Genomic DNA, 25,159 nt, shown 5'->3' with positions numbered 1-25,159 from the left:
TGACCACCATGCTCAGCATGTAAGAAGCATCCAAGTTATTTTTAAGCCTTGGCACAAAGGTGACCCATGCTAGATGTTACAAACACTTCCTATTTTATTTTTAAGCTGCAGTTTTGTACCAATTCTTGAACTATGTGGTAAAGTGACTTAAAATAAAAAAGAGATACTATACAGAGAAATATTTTCTTCCCTTGTTTCAAGATCTGCTTTCAGACTTTCCATCAAAAAATGTAAGGACGAGGTATATACAAGAAAACACATATAAAAACTGACATAAGGGAGCCTAAACCACCCTACCAATAAGCCAGAACAACAATTATTTATTAAAAGGATATCTAAGAGATGAAAGAGCCTGTCAGGATAGTGCTACTCTCTGCTATGCCCACTACAATCACGTGAAGTCTTTCAAATGTGTTACATCCAATGTTTTGGTTAAAGCACTGCTGCTGCTAGCTGATCATCCTGCATCTTTGCTGAAAATCACTGTCACAGCAAACAAAATGGAGCGTATTTCTCATGCCACAACAGCCAGAACTCACAGAGTATGAAACCTTCCTTTGAATCCACCCACCTTCCTCAGCTGCTTGAGCTCAGACATTAGATTTTATACTGAAGTGACCTGAGCACAAGTGATGCCATTTGGGTTTTGCTTTATTTTCTATGTTCTCTGCATTCTTCACACATATATTTGTAACTCTGTCACCTATTGTATTAGCGATTAGATTTCCCCAGTATTTTTCCATGGCCTTTCCTTAAGCAGAAAGACAAAACAAATTCCAGAGCTCTAAGCAGTATAAGGCCCTCTTGGTTCTTCCTGGGAACCAAGGCCGAGAACAACTCTTCGAGATACATTCTCATGGACAAAGTACAACTAGTGCTGAAGGGGTGGCTCCAGAGAAGAGGCTTGACCTGAGGGAGAATTGCATCACCACTTGTCCTCCTGATAGGTGTTTTTTATCAATTATGTTTATTTCCTAAAACCTATAAATATGTACTCATCCCTGTAGGGGTGGGCTTTTGTGGACACCTTTCCATAACTGCTCCTGAAGGCCTTCACATAAAGATTCTCTTTTATATTACCTCCTTACTAAAATTATGTCAAGTTTCATTTCTGGGTTGGGCAAAAGGAAACACAAGCACATAACTCCCTCAAGCCACCACCGCTGGAGCAGGAGAGGAACACATCACTGCAGGCTCTAGAATCTTGAAACTGACCCAACTAGATTTCATAGAGGACATTCATTGAAGATGAGAGACATCAAGATATCAAAAAGCAACCTTTGGTAGCCAAACAGGACAGCTTAATATAGAACACTCAAAAAACGCCTAAAATTACATACAAACAAACAACACTCACCTCACAGAATTTGACACAGGGGTATCACTACTGCACAGGAAGGAAATTTCAAGCCTTTACTTTACTGTCACCTCAGTTATTGGCAAGTCATGCTAGATTTGAAACATCAGATTTCAGGCAACAACTTATAAGCTGTGCAAATTCTTCCACCACAATTCTGTTTTGAAATAAACTCTGTTTCCACATCTCAAATAGTCTCCTCATCAGGCCTGAAAGCCATTATAGGCCAGTTACAATATGGTGTTTATTATCTGCTAGTCACTTAAGTAGGTAAAAATTCTACACAAGTGATCCCAAGCATTACAAGAACCCCTTCATTCAGATCTGGCTTTATTTAGTTCCTCCTTTATGGTACTCAGACATCTTTAGAAATCTGGCAAAAGTTATATGCAATTGAAATAGTGAAATAAGGCAGGCATTTTCTAGAACTGCAACTTGAAGCTGAATAATGTAATGGACTGCATCTCATGTATTTCTGAGAGTTCCTAGGCCTAGGCTCTAAGAAGAAAAAAGAGATATTCTAAAGCCTGAAAACAGCCAACTGTTTGGAAATGCAATAATTGAGCAGAGAAGTTTTTGCAACAAACCTGCAAATATTTTTATATTTGACAGTCTGCTGGATGATGTAAGTGGAGACAAGACAAACATCTCTTCCAGACAACTGCAGCTAAAACCAAAATAAAACCAAAAGAAGAAGCAGTGTATGAAAAATTCACCTGTAGCTGCATTCAAATCCTTTATTGGACTGAAATAAAGAAACAGAAACATAGGATTTCATCTTCCAAAGTAGTAAAGAGTGCACCAAACCACAAAGAAGTCATACTAAAAGCAAGGCTGTTTTTGCACTGGAGTGGCCCTGAAACCGAAGTCAGACATTTCTGAAATTCTAATGCTGAAACACTTTTGGTCTTTGAACAGAATTAAATAGCTCAAAACCAGCAAGGGACTGCATGCTGTTAGATCTTAATAGTATGTCCTTTTTGGCTCATTGAGTTTGAATAGGAAGACATAAAATTCAGAAGTAAATGTACACATGTTACCAAAGGGAGCATGCATAAAGTTTTCAATTGGTTTAGCAGTGACAGTACTAGGCTTTATGTCCTGTGCAATTTATTAACTGAGACTCTCACATTAAATGTGTACTGTTGTAGCAGCTGGCTTGCGACAAGGGAAAACACCAGGCAGCGCAGACTGCTCCTCTTTCTCACCACCATTTCTAGCATACAGCATAGGTCATCACTGCTGCTTTGCAATTCTTTGACACCAAAAGCTGTGTAACTGTTGCAATGGACCTGGATTTGCCAGAATGACTGGCACCCACATAGTCTATTTTCCTTAATACCTGAGGTAGTATTTTTAGCACTTGCAGGAAATGGATGAGAGGTAAATGGGAAGGATGTATTTAACTGTGAGCATCTTAGCAAGTAAAAGCTTTGGGGTGGGTCTTTCATGTTGGAGACTGCCAACAAGTAAAATACATAGCACTATGCCTCCAATCTTGCTTTAAGTAATTTATACATCAATCAGAAAGACAGATGTCTAGAAACCAACAGAGATCTGGGGCAGCAATACCAGAAGAGAACCATTAAATGTGATGCTTTTGTCAGTACAATACTTGGCCAATACAAACAGTAATTACAACATACAAATTACTCGCGTGCAGACACAGAAATTAACTTACTTTAAGCTGACCTATTTCTTTAAACTTGTAAACTTCAAATTCCCAGAGTTCTGTGTTTTTCCCAAGGATTTTCTGGCACTTTCTGGAAGGAAAATGAAAGAGATGAGTAGGTACAGAAAGTAATACAAATGTGACAGCATTACTACAAGGATTCCTTTCTTCTTCTCCTTATCATGACACTTATAAAAGTGACTTATTTTGGCAACCACAACTTTTTGAGTATGCCAGGTTCTCCTCCTTTCAAACCTTAAAATTTTGTTGCATCCAAGAGGACTAACTGCTTATTATGTATTCACCCTTAATTTTAGGGCCATATTAGCTTTCATAGAATCATGGCATGGTATGGCATGGTTTGGATGGGAAGGGAGCTTTCAATCTAGTTGAAATCCACACACCCTAGGCAGAGATGCCACCCTCTTGGTCAGCTTTATAAGTGAAGTCTTTATATCTCAGCTGATAAAAACTGAACACTTAAAAAGATATGCTTATGCTTACATGTACACGAAAGCAAAAATCTTGGGTAATTTCTAATCCTTACTTTAGATTCCCGTATTTGACATTTTTGTTTATACCTATGCAAAATCAAATTATTTTCTGATGATCTTATGTGCAATGACACACCTGAGGCTATCAGAATCCAAAGAAAACCTTAGTTTTGAAAATCTAGTGTGACTTTGAAAAATCAAGGCTTACTTTTAAAAATATATGCTCGATTCCAGTTAAAATTTACAGCAACTTTTAGGGCACTGCAGGCAAAAAAATATATGGCACCGCAGTGCACCTCTATATTTTGAAACTTCAGAAATTCCAGAACAGACTGGAAATCAACATCTGCAAATACTTCAGAATCAATAATTTATTTTTGCTTTTTCCCCACACAGACACACTTCAGCCAGCAAAGAAGATCTTTAATACTAGGTTACCTAGCAGCCAGGTCATACTCTCCTTTCTCCACCAGATGATTTATATAGGCTAAGCCAATATCCTAGAGGGAATAAAAACAGAGTCAGTTATAAAAGTTTGGAAGTGAACTATCTGACTACCACAAGAACTACTGCAACAGTAGTGCATATAGCTGGAAATTCAAGGCTCTAAGTGCATCCCTGGATTCTCCTTTACAAGCAGGGCCACAGAACAGTCATTACAAAATATTTGCATAGGCTGCTCACAGGCTCAGCTAAAGGTGCTCTTTTAAATAATTCTCATGACCTCACTGATGCTGAGAAGATTACCACCTCTAATTATTAAGGATTTTTTGAAATGCATAGCTGATTTTGCTATGCTTGAATTAGTTCAAAAAGAAAACCAGCAGTCATTGTATAAGACATGCTCTTTGTCAAGACAGTTTGCAGAGGGCAAAAAGTTGGTTGAGAATATAAATCTTAATGCTGCTCAATAAAGTGCAGGAATTACTGAGAACTTAGCAAGATATTAGTTATTACATAACAAATTTCCTTTCTCAAAGTTTATCACACAGGTCAGTTGTAAAATGTTTCTAGTATACATTTAATATATATTAAAATTTTGGCACAAGCCTCCTAATGTAATCTCAACATTTATGTCCGTTTTGACATAATCCAGTGTACTCATTATATAACTTAAGAATCACATCACTAAAAAAAGCACATTGTTTATAGAAAGGAAAAAAAAAAAAAAACAAAGCTGTACCATGAAAAAGAAGTCCTTGTTTCTTAAAAAAAAAGAAACATTTTCATCTTCTGAGACATAACATTTCTTTGATCAATATCAAGGACAGTATTGACCATATAGCACATATAGCATAATATGAACAGGGGTACGCAACAACTTCACCTGGTCAATGTACTACAAAGTTAGGAAAAAAATGCACATACACAAGATTTTAGGATTTAATTACGCTATAGGAACCACCTTCGTATTTTGAACTTCACCATTCTCAAGAAAGAGGCTGAAAGAAATCTTCATTCTCCTGTGGACTAGCTTCCCAGTGAGCAGAGATGTATAAGGAAAAGAGATGTAGATCTGGTTGTTTAGGATCTCTGTGCTCTGCTCAAGAGGTGCAGAGGAGCAGTGATAATTATTTCCACCTAAAAAATCCCAAGTCTACCAGACTTGTCAGGTATCCTGAGAGTGGTGTCACTAGGCAGTGAGAGCATGAATTGTTTCACCACTAATCCTCACTTAGAGCTTGATGTCAACATTTTGTTTCCACAACACATTCTGTTGGCTTCTGCTTTAGAGACCAGGCTCTCAAAAACTGCTTGTATTTCACTGAATTTAATAATTTATTGTATAGCAAATTTCTGCAAAGCAAAAGAAAAGCTGTGGGGTTTTTAAATTTAGTTTGGTGTTTGTCTGCTTGGGTTTCTTTTTTTCCTCCTAATGCATTGCCAGGACCCCCTTTAACAATTCTTTACATCTTTTGCAAGGGTCACAGCTTTGTTAAATGCAAACTCTGTGATAGGTAATTGCATGCCATTTAAATCTTGATTCAACTTCTGGACTACACAAGAATAAAAGTTTTTAAGACATACTGATATGCACTGTGCTTATAGCACCAGTATTCTGGCCAAAAAATTAAACACATCTTGAACACTTTGTACAGATTTCAATTTAAAGCAGCATCAGTATTAGTGAATTTAAACCAAAGCAAACAAACAAAAGCTAAAAATAATGACACTTTTGTGTCTATGACACCATTCCCACTTTTCTTTTAAACATTGATACCCTTTGTTGCTCTGTGAAAGGGACTATAAAAATGGGAAATAACTATATATGAGAAAAGGGGCGTCTCCTGAACTTTTCACAAAGTCCTGTCACATGTACGAGGTATAAGTTAAAGAGAAATTTGTCACTCCTGCCTGCAATCTCTAATAGTGAAATACTGCATGTTACTTCAAACAACAGTAAATGTAATACAAAAGTAAAACCAAACAAAAACCCACATCAGAGTCAGAGAAATGGAATTATCTTTCTTTCAATGCCAATAGCACCTTCATAAAATGCAGACCCTTTCATGTTGCATGGACTAACACACCTGTTCTGCAGCTGAAACCAAGACATTGGATGCCAGTTGGAGTATACCTAACAGTTATGCATGGTGTTATAAAAAACAGGGACTATATCGTTGTACCTTACACCATTCTAAAAGAAAGAAGATATTTTATTTTGAATATAAGTTTTGAGTCTTACCAAAATCTTGTGCTTTTTTATGGTTTTCTGACTGATCTCAGCTGCCATCAAAGCTTCCTGTATTCAAAAAGGAGAAAACAGAGATACCAGTCAAACACACAAACTTTCAATACAGCAAGGTCTAGAACTGCATAAATCAACTGTTTTTCAGAGTTAGGGTGTTGGAAGCACTAAAATTTTTAATGCTATGGTTGGATGAACAGCTTTGAATTCATACTCAAACAAAAGCAGTCAACCAAAGAGCAAACTACTCTTGTTTCCATCTGGGTTCACTCCACATTATTATATTAAGATCAAATCACAACATAACACACAATGCAATCACATTTGATCGTTTTCAAAAGAGACCACTTTACTACCAAAACCTGTGAAAAAAATCAACAGGAAAAAGGGGTGAATGGGGGAAGGCTACCTCCCAGTTCCCCAGCCCAAATGTCTTCTTCAGTCAGAATTATTTACATTTAAGCATCATTTGCTGTTCTTCTACTTCTTCTATTTCTTTTTTTTTGAATGTATAGGAAAAAAGCTGGCACTTTTACAAATAAAAATGAAACCTTTAAGATACATCATAACAGGCCTGTCTGCTAACTTGAACGGCTTTCATAAAGGCACACACAGCTGTCACTTTCAAATTACTGGTGTCTTCAGGGACCAAATGCTGTGATTTACATATATTGCAAAACTGCACTCATCATCCAAGTTTGCTATTCCAATGCAAAAGCATCCACAAGGATTTAAACAAATCTGCATGATTATATTAGCAAAAGCAATACATGCTGAATGGATTTTCTACATTTTTTTTCTTATAATGGGCATACAACAAACATAAATTAGAATTTGCAAGTTAACTTTATACATCATAACAAATGTTCTAAGTCAATAAATGCAGGATATTAGATTTCAGACCACTGTGTGCATGTTCATATGGTATGAAAGAACTTACTGTTTTAGGTATGTAGATATGCGTACTCAAACACCAATATTTATACAACCAAGCTTTATTGTGACCAGCTTTATTGTGAGCAACAATACTTTCAGCATGTGCAGCTACAGTTTAAGCCCATAGTATTTTACTTTTAAAAGCACAGCTCATTAGTTAACTCTTCTGCTGTTCTAAAGACAAAACCCACCTTTAATAATTTTCAGTGTCAGCTAACACATTTCATAACTGATGATGAGAGCAGTATTTTCAGCATCTAATTCAGCTACGTCACTTGGTGAAATTCTGATTAGCTGTTTCAATAGTAAGACTAACTGTAAGAGATGGACTAATGTATAGTTAACTCCCATCCTTTACAAGCATTTAGTCTATGACTGTAGGAACAGAAATGGTCCAATCCAAATGACCTAGCAAAGTCCATCATCCTACTCCAATTTCCAAAGAAGGAAAGTCTGAAGGAAAGAATGATGTAAAAATTACTTCGTATTTCTTCTTTTCAAGAAGCCAGTCAATGTGGTCATCTTGGTCCCGCTCTTTGGCCACAACCACATCTCTTGGGCTGATGATATAAAAAAGTGATTCACCCTCCGAATACTCTGCAAATGCATACACAGTTTTATTATTATTATATTTTCTTTAAGTTCTGCCTTTTAGCATACCCTTGAGGGGAATTTACAAAGAGGAGATGCAAGGAAAACAGCAAGGCCACTCCTGCAGGACACACTAGTTTGGATGCTGTATTTTTCAATAAATTAAAACTGGTTTAAATGGCAAAATATATTTCAAAAAACCACTACAACTTATTGCAAATTCTGATTCATCCACTATGTGTAAACTTTATGATGGTTTAGAACCCATTATTATACTTTTAGAAGACATTACACTACACAGCCTGCAATAAACTTATCCTTCCCATCAAGGTCAAGGCCATCAAAAGCATAAATGATAGATGCCATAACCCCTGGGGACACAGTACATCATTACAGCAATGCATTTACAATGCTGCAAGTTAAGGCTATATGTATAATGCATTTTCTTACACCATAAGCCTTTATTTTTGAGTAAGCTCAAAGAAAAAGTACAAAAAGGTCAAATCAAATGCAGAAGATGACTCCTCTGAATAGTTATCATTTGGACACAACATGAAGAAACATGAATACTTTGTAGGTACAGAATAGAAAACCACTCACTGTCCAGATCAGTTTCTATAAACATGTACAAATACACTCCTGAAATGATAAGCAATTCACAAAATAATGCTTGTTTTAAAACCATACAAAACATTTAGATTTTTCAGGTAAACTAGAATATACATAAAGCATAAAAGTACAGCTGTTTTGCTTTGGAAGGTGTAAAAAGAAACCTCTATTCTACTGATAGCAGCATTGATGTTTTTGAGGTCAGGAGGAGATACACTATATTTCTAGTGGCTTAAGGGCATAGATGTACACAAAGAGGTTTGCCAAGCCTATGATTTGAAGCATGCTGCCAGAGGAGATACTTAAAATTCAGATTAATGTATTTTAAAAGCCAGAAGAAATGCTTCTGTATAACACAGGCTACATAATCTTCACCAAGGAATTCTCCATCAGCTTTGCCATGCATTGTTCTGAGCTACAACATATAGATCAGAAAACTATCCCATGTTTAAAAGATGGCACATATTGTGCCAGGGCTTCATGTCCTTTCCTGTTATATACACCTATCCTCTAGGTGGAGCTTGCCAAAATCCAGTTCCTATTAATTTAATTTTACCATTTGAGGTCTGTAATATAACTGGCAGCTTTGTCAGTACAGGGAAGCTAAATATCAGTGGGCCCCTTTTAAGGGGCCATGTACACCTTAATGTTGAAATGATACTTATTCAATCTTTCCCTCTAAAGCAGCTTTTCCAGACACTGTGCCACAAATTTCATTATTCCTGAAGCCCTTTGTATAAAAAGAGTTCCTATGGATCATATGTTAAATAAATCTCCTTCAAAAATATGGCCTTCAACAATACTGCACATTACACAAGGTGTATATACTTCTGCCTTCTCCAGTAGGTCTGACCTAATAGATAGCATTAAAAATCATTATGTTTAAATACACACATTTGTTTTCTTTCATACGACTGGTTCTTGTGGATTTCCACTTTGCCCTTCAGTGTCAAAAAGCAGTTACAACTATTCATAGAGATGACAAAAAAATGACATAAAAATGAAAAAGGAGGCTAAGTACACCCAAATCTGTTTTAAAGCAAGGTATGAAAACAAAACACAACAATATTCAGAACACCTACCTAAGTGATAATCACGACATTCATTTTCCTGAAATCCTCGTACTGTTAGTGCATCAGAAGAGATCTCTTCACAGGACTCAGGCAGGGGTTGTACAATATCAAGTCTAGGCCTTGCACAACACTCCACTTCCTAGAAAAACAACACCTTAGTCACTTCCTACATGATTTGCCTTTGTTATACCAACTGCTGGTCATCTATAAACAAGGCTAAAATTCAACAGCTGCAAATATTCACAAAGCCAGTACTTTGCACTGGCTACTCAGCTGCAAATCATGCAAGTTGCAAAGCTGTGCTGCACAGAGTAATTGCATCTGGAACTCAAAGAAAAGTTACTCCAAGTTACTCTTAGCTTTCCTTGAAGAAAATCAGTCTGAAAAAGGAGGTCCAATACTACCCTGAGTTTGCTTACTACTTTTTCAGGGCTACCACAGATGACTATCAATTGCTTCATTCAATAAGCAACACAACAATTTAGAACCCATACCCAGCAGGGCTCATGCCCTGAAGGACAGAGCTCTATTGAGTCTGGTATTCTGGTATTAAATTTTTTTTTTTTTAAGCTGATGTTTTATTTTAGGCAGCCAGCAGCAGCAGGGAAAAATTAATCTGGGAATAATACAAAAACTTTGCTAAGTTCTGATGAACTTAGAGTAAAATGAACTTTCAAGTGCAATGTAGATGGTTATGTTAAGATGACATAATGGATTTTCACTTTCTAAGTGAAACTGCTGTCTTCAACTAACTGCATTTTTAATTAAGTCAAGGTCCAAGATAATCCTATATTTTCTACTTCAGGCTATGAATTATAGCAAGATATAGAATAAAAGACCAAGAACATATAAAAAGTGCATTTAAACAGCTCTAACCCACCCATTAGTAGCAGCACTTGGGTCTTTTCTCAGTTTAACAGTTCCAGGAAAAATATACCTAAACAAAAAAAACTTTCAAAGCAAGTTCAATTGTGATCTAATTTGTAATAAGTAAGAAGCTGTAAATTGCAAGCTGTGAAATCAAGTGTAGGAAGACAAGTTTGCCTTGCAACTAAAGGACATTTTTGTAGTGAGCAGCAATTCTGCTGCAAGTTCTGGCAGTTTGGGCTCCACTCTAACAAGACAAGTGAAGTAAGACACTAACAAAGGAATTCCCATCACAACAGGACACCATCAGGGACAATTGTACTTCTGTTCCTTCTACAGCTACCCAGAGAACTGAGAAGTTAGTGAAGTCCAGCATTTGGAGTTTGTTTAAAAGGCTAATTAAAGGCAAATACATGAGATAAACTTTTTCCTATGTTCAATTACCATTATATCACCTGAAATTCCCTTTTTATCTTTCTTTCCTAAAGCAATTAAAATTACTTTAACATTTAGCAGTCACTACCTCATTTACACTAGCTCCTTTCCTGCACTACTTCTTCATTAACAGTGGCATCCCAATTTCCTTGCTTCCTTGCATTTCAACCCACCTCTTCCTCCCCCTTCCTTATCCCATTTGTCTGCTTTCTTGTCTTGCACTGACTCTCCCACACTGTGCTGTCTCTTTTAGGAAACATTGTTCTGACATTATTTTTATCCTTTATATAAATAAAGAAATAATAATCTGACAACCTGAAGTAGAACTAGAAGCTAACCCCACTGATTTCAGAAGGCTTGTGCATTTGTTTGAACCTAGAGCATTTCATTGCCTAGCAACTTGCGCACCCAGTTTCTTAAGGTTACTATGGTGATGATTGTCTAACGCAGACATGCTTATCAAAGAGATGATCAAGGGCATCTGCCATCCTCACACTGCAGCTTCAAGGATTTCCTCCACTGTGTTGCCTTTATTTGGCAATATGAAATCAATGTTGGAGACAGACACAGCACTTGTCCATGCACAGTATAAATGGCTGACATGAATTCTAATTTCTACCTCTTCACACATGGATCTGGGTGTACACAACTAAAGATCTTAGAAGAATGGGAGACAATGACACCACTTGCTCACAATCATTTATTCCACCCCACAGTCACTCTTATGCTTGAGTTGATCAAGTATTCTCATTTCTTTTGAGATGCAGTGTCAGCAAGCTCCTCTTATGGTCAAACAAGATTCTTTATTTCTTCTGGTGCAGAAACATCAGGAAGAAAGAGAAAAGGAGAGAAGAAAAGAGAAGAGGGGTGGTGGGGGGGAGAAAGGAAGGAAAAAGGAGCAAGAAGGACTAGCTAGAGACTTTCTCTGCATTCTGCAAGGAAGAAAGGAACCCAGACATAATTCCTGAAAGAGAAGCACATTAATCTTCCCTTTAGCCAACATGTTGACTAATGTCCCTTTGACATTAGTCAACATTACCTCCACTGACATTGTTTTATGGATCAGAGACATTTCAAGCCCTGTCTACTACCAGCAGACTACAAATTTTTCTCAGATAATCATATTTATATGACTAGTTTAAGGCCCAACTCACAGGCCAAATTAATGTTGTGAAGAAACTCTGAGATTAAAGAAACTACCGTTTTTTCGGAGATCTCCTTTACATATGAAAGTATAACAAGCTGGTCACAGAGAGGCGCAAGTCCACTGACGTAGAATTCGGTGTCAAATTGGAAAACTGAAATACAGGAAAGAAAAACAGACTTAAAAACATGTATGTTTGTGAACTGCTAACTAAGAAAAACTTACTGATTTTCAGAGACAATCAACAGCATATAGCACCACTTCAGAGAACTGAAGACTCAACACATATAACAAACCCAGAGATTTCCCAGTTGGATCAAACTAAGATTTATATTTAACAGATTAAATTACATTAAAGCTTGCAAAAGGAAATCTTTGTGCTCCAGGATATGTTACAGATGAAACATCTGAAATGAAGGTGCAGTCTGGTTTTCAGTAATCACATTGAAAAAGGAAGCAAAACAAAAATCAAACTCAATAAAACAAGCAAAAAACTTCATTGGTTTGCATATTCACAGCATGTTCATGTGGCCATAAGAGAATCACACCTGCTGCATCTATTGGTATACAGGAAAACACAAAGGTTATTATTTATTTATCATTGCATTAAACATCATAGAATAATTTACAGATACACTCATTACAAAGAAAACACAGTTCATAGTATCTAGTTCATAAAACTGAAAATATAATTTTCTGGAATTGGTCTTGAAATCGAGATAGTTACATGAGTTTATTTCGAGAAAGAAAAATAGAGTGCTGAACTGTATTTACTAAAATACTTAATAAATGAGACCTCTGCCATAGAAACACCTCTTTGTTTTTATTCTGCTGGATTTACAATGCACCACTTTTTGTGAGCTACTCTCTCATGGGGACAAAAAACAAGAATCATCCAAGTGTTTACATTAGCAGGCCTTGTAACTATAAGTCTTTAAAAAAGCATCAGATACTTCATTATTTTCTCCAAAACATGGTTTTAGGAGAATCTAAGCATAAGTAAGAAACAAAATGTTTCCTTCCTTACTATTTAGCATAATACACTACTAATATATATATCTTAAAATTTACTAACGAGGTAAACAGAAAATACAGCATAATGACATTAATAATAAAGCTGATTTTCTTTAACTAAGATGATAAGAAGAAACAGGAGAAATAATTGTCCTCACACACAAGGAGAAAAAATACAATGAAACAGTATATATATGACACCTGTCTCTCAACGAATAACTAAGCACTGTTTTTCCTTCAATGACTGCTGACACTTTGGCATCACTGAAGGACCACACTACAGCACAAGGGTAGAGCACTCAATCCACTCACAGAGAAGAGGTTCACATGTGTAGCCATGTACATAATTATATTTTTCTAGCCTACAAGGCTGATGAGATTACTTTGTGTCACATGTTGCTCTCAGTGATGATTTTAAACAATCAGTTCAAAACTAACTACATACCGACCGTATTCTCAGTTAAAAATTTAGTATTTAGCATTTAAAAATAATATGGAAGGCAGGAGAAGAAACATGGAAAATAAAAAACAAAGTGAAATCCATAATGCTATCAAAGAAACTTTAAATTCAGCTTTATAGAAGGGCCAAGAGAAGGCTCTCAAAGGCATGTAAAATACTGTGGTTTGTATTTGAAGAGGAAAACAGCAAGGTGAATTATCATTTATAATGATTATAGAAACAGCTTTAAAATCCATGTGTGTTTCTTTGTCTTATACTTTAAGTCCCTTTTTTCAGTATATTAGTGGTGCTTTTCTTGAGTAATCTTGCTATTGTATTTGCTACAGTTCATTACCTCTGAAAATGCTTGTAATGCCCAATGTAATGGTGCATTTAAGATCAAGCAGAAGTACTAATCTGTGAAACACAAATAAACAAACAAGTAAAAATTGCCACTTCAAGTTTTGTTTTTGAGTAGAATAGTTTCCTTGGTTTCACTATCAGCTTTCTCTTAGCTCATCTTTCTCAAGAAGTGTTGTTGAAACACAATGCTCTAGCTCTGCAGCTACAGCCTTGAACAAAGAATAACTGGCATAGACAGTGCTTCTTGACCTGACAAAAACCTTTGATGCTGCTAATCAAAAAAGTCTTACTGAAAAAAGAAGATGGAAGTTACAGCAGCACAGAACAATAATAGGTTAAATTGACTTACTCTCTGGACACTGTGTTGTGATCAAGGAGGAAAAGAAATCCAACATAAAGGCAATGCAGAAATGCTGTTATTTTGAAAAGGATCCAAAATAATTAAAACAAATGTAGAATTGAAGTAAATTGAAATGACTGAGGTATGGCCATGTGTCATACATGTTTATGCCTCTCATAAGAGAAGACAGAAGACAGGCTGACTGACAGTGGATCTACTCCATGTTCAGCATCTATGTATAGATGTCAAATAAATTACCTGGAAGTAAAATTAAGAAACCTGTAAATCTTTTTTGCTGCTCATTAAATGAAATGTATGACATACACCAAAATACAGAAATAAAACTATATGCTACAATATTTACCTAAACTGTATAAAGCCACTTTCTCTGGGATTTAAAGATCCATGCGTATGTGACACACTGAAACTAAAAGGAGTCTATATTGTTTAGTCAGCCCTCTAAAAGCAGCCCCTGCTTTACCACAGCAGATTTTGAAAAGTAAAACTTTGGTTACAGTCAGAGGGTTTTACATCTGATTTCACCTAAAAGCACTGGTGGTGGAGATACCATCTTGAGAACTCTTAAGGGTATGATGCACTGTGACCTGTAACAATGAATACAAATTTTGCAGATGTTTTTAGTGAGCTAGGTAATTTATGCAAACCAAAACAGAATACAAAATGGCATGATTTGATTAGCTATTATCTTGTGCATAGAGTTGCACTTGATGTAAAACACAACTTTTTTCTTTTCCTGAGAGTATGTGAATTCTGTTCCAACAAGAGGACAAGAAAAGGCCCCACATAAGTATCACTTAAGCTACAAAACCAATTTTCTGAAAAACGCTTTTTTTCCATTGAATCAAGAAACTTTGCTAACCAACAGGGAAAATATTCAGTCTTGAAAAATTTTGGGGCCTAGAAATTCTAAGGTTTGATGACAAAGAAGTCAAAATCTTGTAGAATTTTGACTCATTTTATGAAGCAATTTATAAATTATAGCTTTGGCTTGTGACAAAACAGACTAACAAAATTCTAAGTAGAATCAACTATATAACTAGGTTTGGGTTTTTTCTTCTTTTTTATTTTGGCTTCTCAGAGTATAGCAGACTTGCTTCAATGAAATGTTTGCATAAATCACCTTATGAAGTAAATTTCCTGATCATCACATCCATCAATTAAGTCTTACATTCTGTCTACATAAAGAGAAATATGTCAGTACATTAGATCCCACTAATGTCACTTTACAAACAAAAAAAAAATTCAATATTACCATGTATTCAGATTGAAATGTGCAATCCCAATACATGATGCTAACTTGCCATGCAGGTGTGAAGCTATCCCCTTGTAAAACACACAGATGTGTTGTTACAAGCATTGCCTTGAAACATGTACTTTTTAAACCAGAAATCCGCTTTGTGGGAAATTTGGTAGAATGCAAAGGGAAACAACTATACAAGAGACATTCTGCCTGACTAGTACCTGAAATTAGGCTGAAATTCCTCAGATAAAATTTAGACAAAAATAAATTGCATATACATTGTCAAATCAGCTTGAGGTCTTTTACATACTTCTGGTGTTAATCTCTATTTTCTGCTATCATTAACAACCTGAGTAACTGAGGCAGAGATAAAGTACTTCTCCATAAAAGTATATAAAATCCTGACAAGGCTAAGGAAGACTAGATTACCTATTTTCCTTTGAAAAGGCATTATATTAACTGGAAAGGCTAATTAGTTATTTATTTAACAAGGAGCCTTCTCATGGGTTCCAGTTGAGGAAGGGTTTCCTGTTCAGACCAGAAGCTGTGTAGCATTACAGCTTTTGTGCATGCTTCAGGAGTGAGCATAGAGGTCAAGCACTCTCTAAGAAGGATCACAATGGCATTTAGTCCACGTTAAGCCTGTAATTCAATACCAATACTTTCTAATCAATACACTACTTCACAGCAGTTGCTGACAGAGCTAAACTGATAGGATCTGCTCAGCTAACATACGTTTAAACCTAAATAGAAACACTCACTTGGTGTTTATCTTTGACAGTGAATGAAGACTCACAGAGGTAATGAACTGTAGCAAATACAATAGCAAGATTACTCAAGAAAAGCACCACTAATATACTGAAAGATGGAAATTAAATTAGCAATGCCACATGGATCTCAGTGCATGAGACCTGTATAATTAATCTATTTTTTCTTACAGATAATCACAGCATTATCTTCTTTAAGATAAAACAGCTAGAACAGTTCAGTGGTGTAACTTTCACACATTGTGGGGTTTAGCATCACAGCAGATACTGTAATTATTTCCCACCTTAGAGTAAATATAGCTAATTCTTGAACAGAAACAGAAGATGAGGAGGTACTTTGTTAAAGAGGAGCCTATGCACCTAAATTGCAATGCAGGAAATACTGTTTGCTTACTTACTGGACTGCAAAGTACTGAAGAAACATTTATTATCTACTAATACCATCACAGTTTTCTATGATACCACCATGGACTCAGAGGCCCTCAGAATGGCTTTGAAACAGCATAAACCTGAAACTGTTGACACATGACAGGATACTGTTTTATCAGAGACTCCATTTGTATTACCCTGATAACCAAAGAAGCAACTATGAAGTTTCCTGCTCCACTTCATAGTTTTCTTTCCAGATGAAAAATTGTAAAAGCAGGGAGAAAAAAAGTAAAAAAAACCCACACCACTAAATATGACTAAAGTAATACTTTGTTAAGGGTTTTGCTTTTCCTAAGTCTGTTGACAAAATCTTGTAAGTCAAAATAGCTGAAGGATATTCAATTGTCCTTGCATTGAAGGATTATATGCTTGCCTTGTATAAATTTTTTACTTTATGCAAGTATATCAACTTATGCATCTACTTTGGATATTAGTGGTCTTGCAAAAAATACTATACTGGTTGCAGGCGTGATATAAGATCAGACTTTCCAGCTATACCTTTGAAAAGTAATGATGAAATAAAATCGAAATAGATGTTATGGCATGACATACTGCAGTCAGGAAGACTTTCAATGTGACTATATGAAAGACTATTAATTTATACTGAGACTTGAATAAAGAATGTCTCTCTCTTTTCCGTCCCAATCCTCCCAAGTTCTAGAGTGCTGTGGATGGCATTTAATAGAGCAATTTCAGTGCTTTGACTTGAAACCAAAAATAAAATCTCAAGCACATGATTAACAGGTTACGTGAGATAAAATACCAGTCCTCTAGACTACAGAGAAAACTGCAGGCCAGAAATTTTAAGTTGAAAAAGTTACTTCCACGTAAATCTTTATCCTGTATGTCTTCACCTAAATAGCCCAGTGACAACTTTTATGTTTTTAAATCAAGTTTCAATAGACAGTCACCTAATAGCACCATCCATGTAAGCACATTACAGCTGAAATAGATGTTACTTCTGTTTACTTGTCAGTATGTGACCAAACCCATTTAGTTATTTTCTAAAAGCTACTTACAGGTACAGAAAATATTATAGAAGATCTGAGGCTAAAACTCATGACCAAACTTTTCTTTGATAAAATTATTGCAAATATCCTAGAATTCTGCAGTTAAATAGTCTGTTTGCATTATGAGATCCTAAACAACAAATAGCTTTCAGGTCTCAGTTAATTCTCAGGCACATCACCAATCTCTCAGTATTCAGACTCCCTGCAGAGCTTAACAAGTCTCCTAGCTGATTTTCAGAAGCTATTTTAGAACAGTCATTTCCTGAAATCAGAAAACAGAGCATACACACACGTATGCCATACACCATTCCAAACTGACATGATTCAGGATCTTGCTTGAGCACCTTATCTACAATCTCATGTTACTACAATCAAAGAAGCATCAAAGCCTACAAACAGGTGTCCACTCTGGTCTGCAGAATCAGAGGGCCTGTTTATCTTCCCAGCACTATCTGTTCCTAGATACTTCTTTTCCCCAGCACACACTTTTAGGGACAGATGTGACTTTTTGTTTACATCCCCACTTCCCTTCCAAATTTTCTTTGAATTCCACTTTACTTTGTAAAGAACTTTTCCAATAATCAGTAATGATAAAAATTTATTCACATCAGATTAGCTAGAAAAATAAGAAAGCAAATGAAAATATAGAATTCAGAAGCCAAGAAAGAAAACAAAAATAAATTAAAATCAATTTCCTACCACTACACCAGAGATTTTTATGGGGGAACAAAGAAGAGAAAAATGTTATGAGTAGTGTAGTCAAACAACATATAATCAAATAAAGTAGTATCTATTTTCTCTTTACTGCTACAGTGACCATCAATCATTTAACCAAGATTAAAACTCAAGTTCTCTAAAGGAATCTGTATGAAGGGAAAGTTAAGGCATCCACTGTTCACACAAGTATCTCTGATATTAGATGATCACAGAACTTAAGGTTCTCCAGAAAAAAACCCTAACACCTAGGCAAGAGGGCATTATGACAACCTCAGCAACTAAAAATGAGGAGACATTTATGTTACAACTACGTGTTGCCTTCAAAATGTAACAGTTTTGCTCTGGCTAGAATGTAGAAGACTTTTAAAGCTTTTTGGAAAGGAGTGAATTCATACTACCATACCTATTTCCACGTAGCGGTTTGGGAGGTCACGCATTTCACTGGCATGACGTTCTTTTACTGAGCAAATCTAGGAAACAAGATTTGAATTGTTACAATAATGAAGCTGCAATTCCTAAAATGAGACTAACGTTGCCTCAATAAGAAAGGCAATTTCTGGGAATTCTCGGACATGTACTTCTTTATTTTGGAAAACACAAGTTCTGAAACAGTAATGATGCATCAGTAAAGAAAACCACACAGGAAAGTAGTGGCTGTAGTTCACAGCCTTATAAATATGCTGGGAGAGGACCACATAAAAGAAATGTGAAAACGCCCCTTATGGTTTCTTCAAAGAAGCATTTATTTTTGAGTTTAGTTTTGGTGTCTTCTCACACTTGGTGTCTCATTACCTTTCAAGGTCTCTGATTCTTACTCAGTAAGTTTGCAGTATTACTCCTCCCAGTTACAAGAGGCAAGTATGCACATACAAAGAAATGCAAAGAAACAAATACTGTGAAGCACAGGCAAATAGAAGGGGGAAGACAGATGCCAAACTTAGGACAAACCTCCTCATTTATAAAACTCTAAGCTTAACGCTCCAAAAGCTTTCTACATGTCACCTACCTCACTCCACCCTCCCTTTCCATCTATTCCTATCAGGCACTTTTAATTTCCCACTGAGCAGTGATGCAGCTCAGTCTGTTATTAGAAAACAGCTAACAGGCTTGTAACAAACTCATGTCATGTGCTGGTCTGAGCAAATGATAACCAGGCTGCACCACACAAGTTTGAAATGCCAGTTTCTTGTTGAAAGATAACAAAACCCTAAGCAGTCTGTCCTTTCACCCATCCATTTCTTTTCCCCATGTGGCTGTTTTAGCAGATGTAACCTCCTCAGCCCCCAAATCAATCCCCTCCAGAAATACCTCATTGTAAATTGCTCTTCCTTAATGTTAATCAGAAGAAATTAACTCAACAGCATACTAAAAGCTTTCAAAAGACAAAATCTCTCCAAGGAGTAAAATGTCCCTGAGGATTACATTCAGTGCATGCTCTCACACAGAGATCTGTCTGACCACTGGGTGCCTATCACTCCTCCTCCTCATGAGGGTCAGTCCAATGACATTTCTAAGGTAGCAAGAGTTCTGAACACTGGTCAAACCAAATTCTATTTTTTTTGATTGTCCTTTACTTTTCAGAAACAATCCTCTGTTTGTCTGTGATAACAGCAAGCATTTATTACAAAGACAGGTAATTGTACCTTTACTGAATTTCCCCAGCCAATAATCAGTGTTAAATTATCCTTCCAGCAAAGGCTGCAGGGATACATATCTGGGCGAAGGCTTATGTCATCCCGAGGCACATTGGTAATTCTCTGCTTGGAGATCATGTCAAGTATCTTTACGCCCTGAAAGTTTAAAAACAAGAGAACTTTATTCGGTATGACAAACTCCTACTCACCATTTTGTATGCTAAAGCAGTCAGAGCAGTTTATAGCATAAATTTCAGAGCAGGGCTGAGTGTGCCACCAGAAAAAGCTGTTGATACAAAACCCATCTAACCCAGGAGGTGACAAAAGGAGTAAAGAGATCAGAGCAATTTAGATGTTTCAAATTCACAAGCCAAATAAAGACATAATAAGTGAATGAGTGACAGACTAGCAATTCCAGTCATGAACTAGTTTAGCTTATTGGGCTGGTGCTACTCCTGGAGAAATAAAAAGAATCCCGGCCTTTTCACAACAGTCCCTGTAGAGACACAGAAATTTCCACCTTGGAAAAAGAAAAGCAACAGTTGATTAAGATAAATGAATTCAGTCTCAGATATGCAGTTCAACTATTATATTAAAACAGAAAACTGAGCATATTTAAACAATGGCTGGTTTTGTATGCTGTGATTTTTTTACTCCCACCTCAGGAAATCTCCTAAACTAATAGAACGAGAAGTCAAAAAACAAGGAAGATTAAAGTCATTCAAGAGACAGAAGAAAACAAGAACCAATAATTAGATTTTTCTGTATCATTTAGACAATAGCAAAATGAAGGTTAATTTAATATTAAGTAATTATTTGTTCTTGGTAATTTAAAACATAAGTCTCTAAAATAAAATATTTTAGTAGGGACTTCTTTTCTGCTCATAGAGCTTAGAGAGTGAGTCTTCAAATCACAGAAGAAGGGGATGGAAAAAAACCTTTAAAGGTCAGCAACCATGATGCCATGCCATGTTAGGATTTTCATAGTGGCAAAACCCAAATTGTGAGTTTTATGTCCTCAGCTGTACAAATACACAGATACAACTGTTTAGAAGTCATGGGGGGGGTCATGGTCTTAACCAGGTTTTGCCTTTTTTTTTAGCCATGAGGTAAGTGGTATGAGGGTGGGTGCAGGTATTTTTTTTCAGTGATCTTTGTCACTGAAGAACTGTAAGCATGAAACATACTTCCACTAGTATCTCATCAGCTAACAGACATCAAGCTGTCAAAAACAAACAAACAAACAAAAACTTACCAAAACATCTGCAATGTAGAGAGCCCAGATCTCTAGGTAACACAATCTTATCCTTTGTGTTTTCTAAGCTCATCTGATAAAGGTTTTTCATCTTGCTTGAATTGCATTTTAATAAAGTTGCTTTTTATAAATCTTACTACTTTGTCTCCAAGGATGATTTTTAGTGACCCATACCACACCTTCTGTTTTTCTACATGGCAGCAAATCTTATATGGGATAGACCAGCTCCTGTTTGAAGTAGCTTTCAAACTAATAGTGTAGAATCTTCTTTGGTTGTAAGTGTTGAGAGACAGTTGTTTAATATAGTAAGATTTACATAAGAGTAAGTCATTTAGAGTTAAAATATTGCATAATATAGTACATTGCTTGCTTAGGTTTACTTGCTTAGCATAAGTACCTGGATTTTTTTTTTGAAGTCTTGGGTGGTAAGCTCTGAACTTACACCTAGATATGCTTTGGCTGGTAAATAATTATTAATTAATTTTCTTTGTAGTAGCTGGCACAGTGCTGAGTTATGGATTTACTGTAAGAATAATGTTGATGACTCCCTGATGTTTTAGTTGTTGATATGTAATCTCCCATGCTCTGCCTGTGAGCAGGTGCACAACAAGTGAGAAGGGAATCAAAAGGGCCCCTGTTGGCTCTTTGGAGTTACCCACTGAAAAAAGACTCCAGTCCTTGAACTTAAAGTGTGGGGTGGTGCGTATGTAACTCTTTGAATGGTGTGAGAATGCTTTTAGCTTCTCCTCTAACAAGTATGCTATTTGCATAATGAATTGAAAGGATGTCCACGGTCAACTTCCCATCATGAATGAGCTAAAACCTGTCCAAATGGGAGTACAGCAGCCAAATGCCTCTAAGAATTTGTCTCTCAGATGTCTCAGTTTGTAAAACTGGCACTACTAGCCATGGAGGAAGAAGAAGAGGGCATAGCAGCAAACACAGGTTATCTATGCATCTGAAAAGCAGAACTAGACCTTGCCTAAATATGAAAACAAGGTAGCCATGCACACACAGTAAGAAGCACAGCTATAAACATTTTCTCTGATTTGGGGAAAAAATAGTGTAACACAAAACCTTGCTATAGAACAGAGTTTAAAAAGTTAAAGGGGAAGAGAAAGGGCAATAACCAAATATATTAATCTTTTGGAGGGCAAGTGTCATTTCATTTTTCTTTGAAAGATAAGCCCTGACCATGGCTTTTTGTCTCTGACAGATGGCTCTCAATGTTTTATTAGTACTCTGTGTTCTGTTGTGGCACATCATCTCTAGGCATAGCTCTTGTCCTGTCCATCCCAGCAGATACCTAGAATATGTATTTTAATTTTATGGATCTGAAAAGAACAAAACCTTCAAATAACCTAATGTTATATCAGTCAAGTCCTCAATGAAGCTTCTATTCTAATGGAATTATTAAAGGGAAGCAAATAAACAAGGGTCCAACTTTAACAATTTCATATCAAAGTGGTTTTGAAATATAAAAAAGAACAAAGGCTTTAAAATATTTTAATAAATTCCTCCCTTTATGATGGAAAAACAATAGAAAAAAAGCTAGTGTTTCAAAAGTACTTCTACCACATTCAAAAAATACTTTGGAATTTTGACATGATACACATTAAAATCATATCCCTCACTGCGGAGCTGCAAAACATAGAGCTTGATCCATCAATTAGATATACAGTGATAGGCGAAATGTAATATTGAGAATGAATGCAATGGTTTCCTTTAAAATTACACTTAGAACAAAAGGGGCCTATTTTCTTCTAACTTTTTTTCTAGTGGTCTAACAAAATAAGAAATTATTACTGAATTTTTTTTTTATAATCTGCAACATTGAAAGTGCGTATGACAATGTAATTTCAGTACAAATTACAAAATCTGGACAGTTTATTTTTTTCTAGGGGGTGTAAGGGAATAGAGATGTTCTATTATTTATATAAAGAAGAATGACAGAGGCATTCCTTCTTCAGTTTGCTTCAATAAATTGCACTAATCAAAATTCTAATTAACAATAGTGTATATTAATGACCACCACAGTAGTATGTAGAGATACTTTACTAATTTCTTCAGAAATGGCAATCATATTGGAGAACCCTAACCAGCAGAAAACAACAGAAGAAATTTCTAGAAAGAAATGACATATTAAACCACTATCCTTCAATGCATTTTATACACATTTCTACAAATTCAGTTTTTCAACTAAATATTCTGGCAATTAGCATTGAGAAAAATTTCAATGATCAGTGTAACACAGAGATATTTTTGTACATGTAATGGAGGTGAAAAATACTTACCATATTATTAGCCCAAGCAATTAAGTGCCCTCTCCATTTTATATTTCTTATATTTCCTTCCCCTTCATGTAAAACTGAAGGCTTCCATCTATTCATCCAACTTCTTTCATATAACAGCAACTGTGAAGAAGTGCAACAATAAATATTTCTTTGACACAGTACTGTAAGCAGAAATGGAAGCTATTTTTTCTTCATTATGCCTTACAATGGATTTAAGAGCAATGAAAAATACACACCTACCACAAAACAAAAGCAAATACAATCAAACATTTTGCTATAATATATTTACATCAAGCCATCTTGTATATTACAGAATTCCAGTTAAATTTTAAAAATATTAATAAGAAGGCCGTTTATCAAGTTTCTCCAAAGAACAGTAAGTATAATTATTTACCTTTTAATGATAAAGAAATTAAGGTATTTCAGAACCTAAGTCTACAGCACTAGTCACAACACTTCAGAAAATTGTTAAAGAAATCAGGTCACCTCACTGATCTTGACATCCACTGATCTTGTTATAGGCTCCTTCCCTCCAAAAATCCAGGTAGTCAAAGAAAATTAAAAGATCTCTAAGCCTGTGACCTTTTGCTTGGCTCCACGTGGAACTACACAGCCTTCCACAGGAGTCTAGAGATGCTGTGGTTTAGTCGCACATGTGCAAACTGCACCATACCACAAGTGCTGCTAATTGTAATTAAAACTTGTGTGACTGGTAATGTCAAGTTCTGCACCTAAGGAAGGTATTTTAGAATATCTAAAAGCATAAGAGATGTTATGAGATGTTTTTCAGCAGCAAAGAAAAACCCAAATGCACGCAGAAAGTCTGCACAGAACGACAGCCCATATCAGTTGGTTGAAGCATGGTGCTAATAATGCCAAGGTTGCAGGTTTGGTGCATTCACTTAAAAGTCGGACTAAATGATCCTTGTGGGTCCCTTCCAAATCAGAACATTCTGATTTTGTATGTCTCATTAAGTTATTTAATAGGGTTACAGGAAGCCACTCTGAGAGAAGCAAAGTGCAGCACTTGGAGGGATACCTCAGTAAGAAGCTGAAGCAACTACCAAGATCATACTCTGAGGTACCACTCCTGCTCACTTTTGCATGAGTACACCCACATATGAACATATGCACAGCCTGAACCAGAGCTCACATCTCACACTGGAAGGTGTCAACTAGCTGTCTGCAAGGATTTCTACCATGCTAAAATGCAAATGGAGTACTCTTGTTGCTAATATTTCCTATCTACGGTCCAGCTGTTTGCACTTTTTATATATGGTTTCCTGCCACTTGTATTTGGCTATATACATCAAATTTACATAAAGACACTAGTTGTTTAAAATACAATCTTTAAACAAAATACAATATTTTAATGGCAATTATCAGATTGCGTCTCTCCTAAAGCCACCAGATGGCACCAGAAGACAAGTATTTTCTCTAAGAATTTAAAGCAAGCACAGGTAGGTAGTCTATTGAGAAATTATTGTGTGAATTGCACTGTAGACATCAAACTTTTAATTCAAACAAAGTGATTTTGTGTCCTTCACATAGGCCACATGAAGGCCCAACTTTTAGACAGTATAAATTTTTTTCCCCACATATGAAAAAGCTACTGAGTAACTCTCACAGAACACATTATTTTACAGCTACCAGGGCAAGCCACTGAAAGCAGTGTAACATCTACACCCACAAGTCAGTGCTATATGGAGGGATTTCCAATAGAAGACTAGTAGGTAGATGTTAAGCATAGGAGTAGCCCGCAGCCCATA

The 25,159-nt window shown here is 36.1% G+C and overlaps 1 protein-coding gene across 5 annotated transcripts in view; it reads right to left on the bottom strand.

Moving 5' to 3' along the window:
• VPS41 (VPS41 subunit of HOPS complex) overlaps window positions 1–25,159 on the bottom strand; it is a 109,487-nt gene that overhangs the window by 24,596 nt on the left and 59,732 nt on the right. For all 5 annotated transcript variants that reach the window (XM_021546640.3, XM_085570686.1, XM_021546648.3 and 2 more), the window contains 9 exons: window positions 23,391–23,510; window positions 19,851–19,997; window positions 18,611–18,677; window positions 11,924–12,021; window positions 9,431–9,560; window positions 7,630–7,745; window positions 6,210–6,266; window positions 3,962–4,023; window positions 3,039–3,120 (listed from right to left, as the gene is read on the bottom strand). In XM_021546640.3, coding sequence (XP_021402315.1) covers window positions 3,039–3,120; window positions 3,962–4,023; window positions 6,210–6,266; window positions 7,630–7,745; window positions 9,431–9,560; window positions 11,924–12,021; window positions 18,611–18,677; window positions 19,851–19,997; window positions 23,391–23,510 — 879 coding nt within the window. The remainder of the gene's footprint in view (window positions 1–3,038; window positions 3,121–3,961; window positions 4,024–6,209; window positions 6,267–7,629; window positions 7,746–9,430; window positions 9,561–11,923; window positions 12,022–18,610; window positions 18,678–19,850; window positions 19,998–23,390; window positions 23,511–25,159) is intronic.

This window comes from Lonchura striata, chromosome 2, assembly GCF_050655825.1.
Source record: "Lonchura striata isolate lonStrDom1 chromosome 2, ASM5065582v1, whole genome shotgun sequence".
In the NCBI taxonomy this organism is placed as follows: Eukaryota; Metazoa; Chordata; class Aves; order Passeriformes; family Estrildidae; genus Lonchura; species Lonchura striata.
Note: the sequence above shows the minus strand (reverse complement) of the source record. Positions and strands in the feature narration are given on the sequence as shown.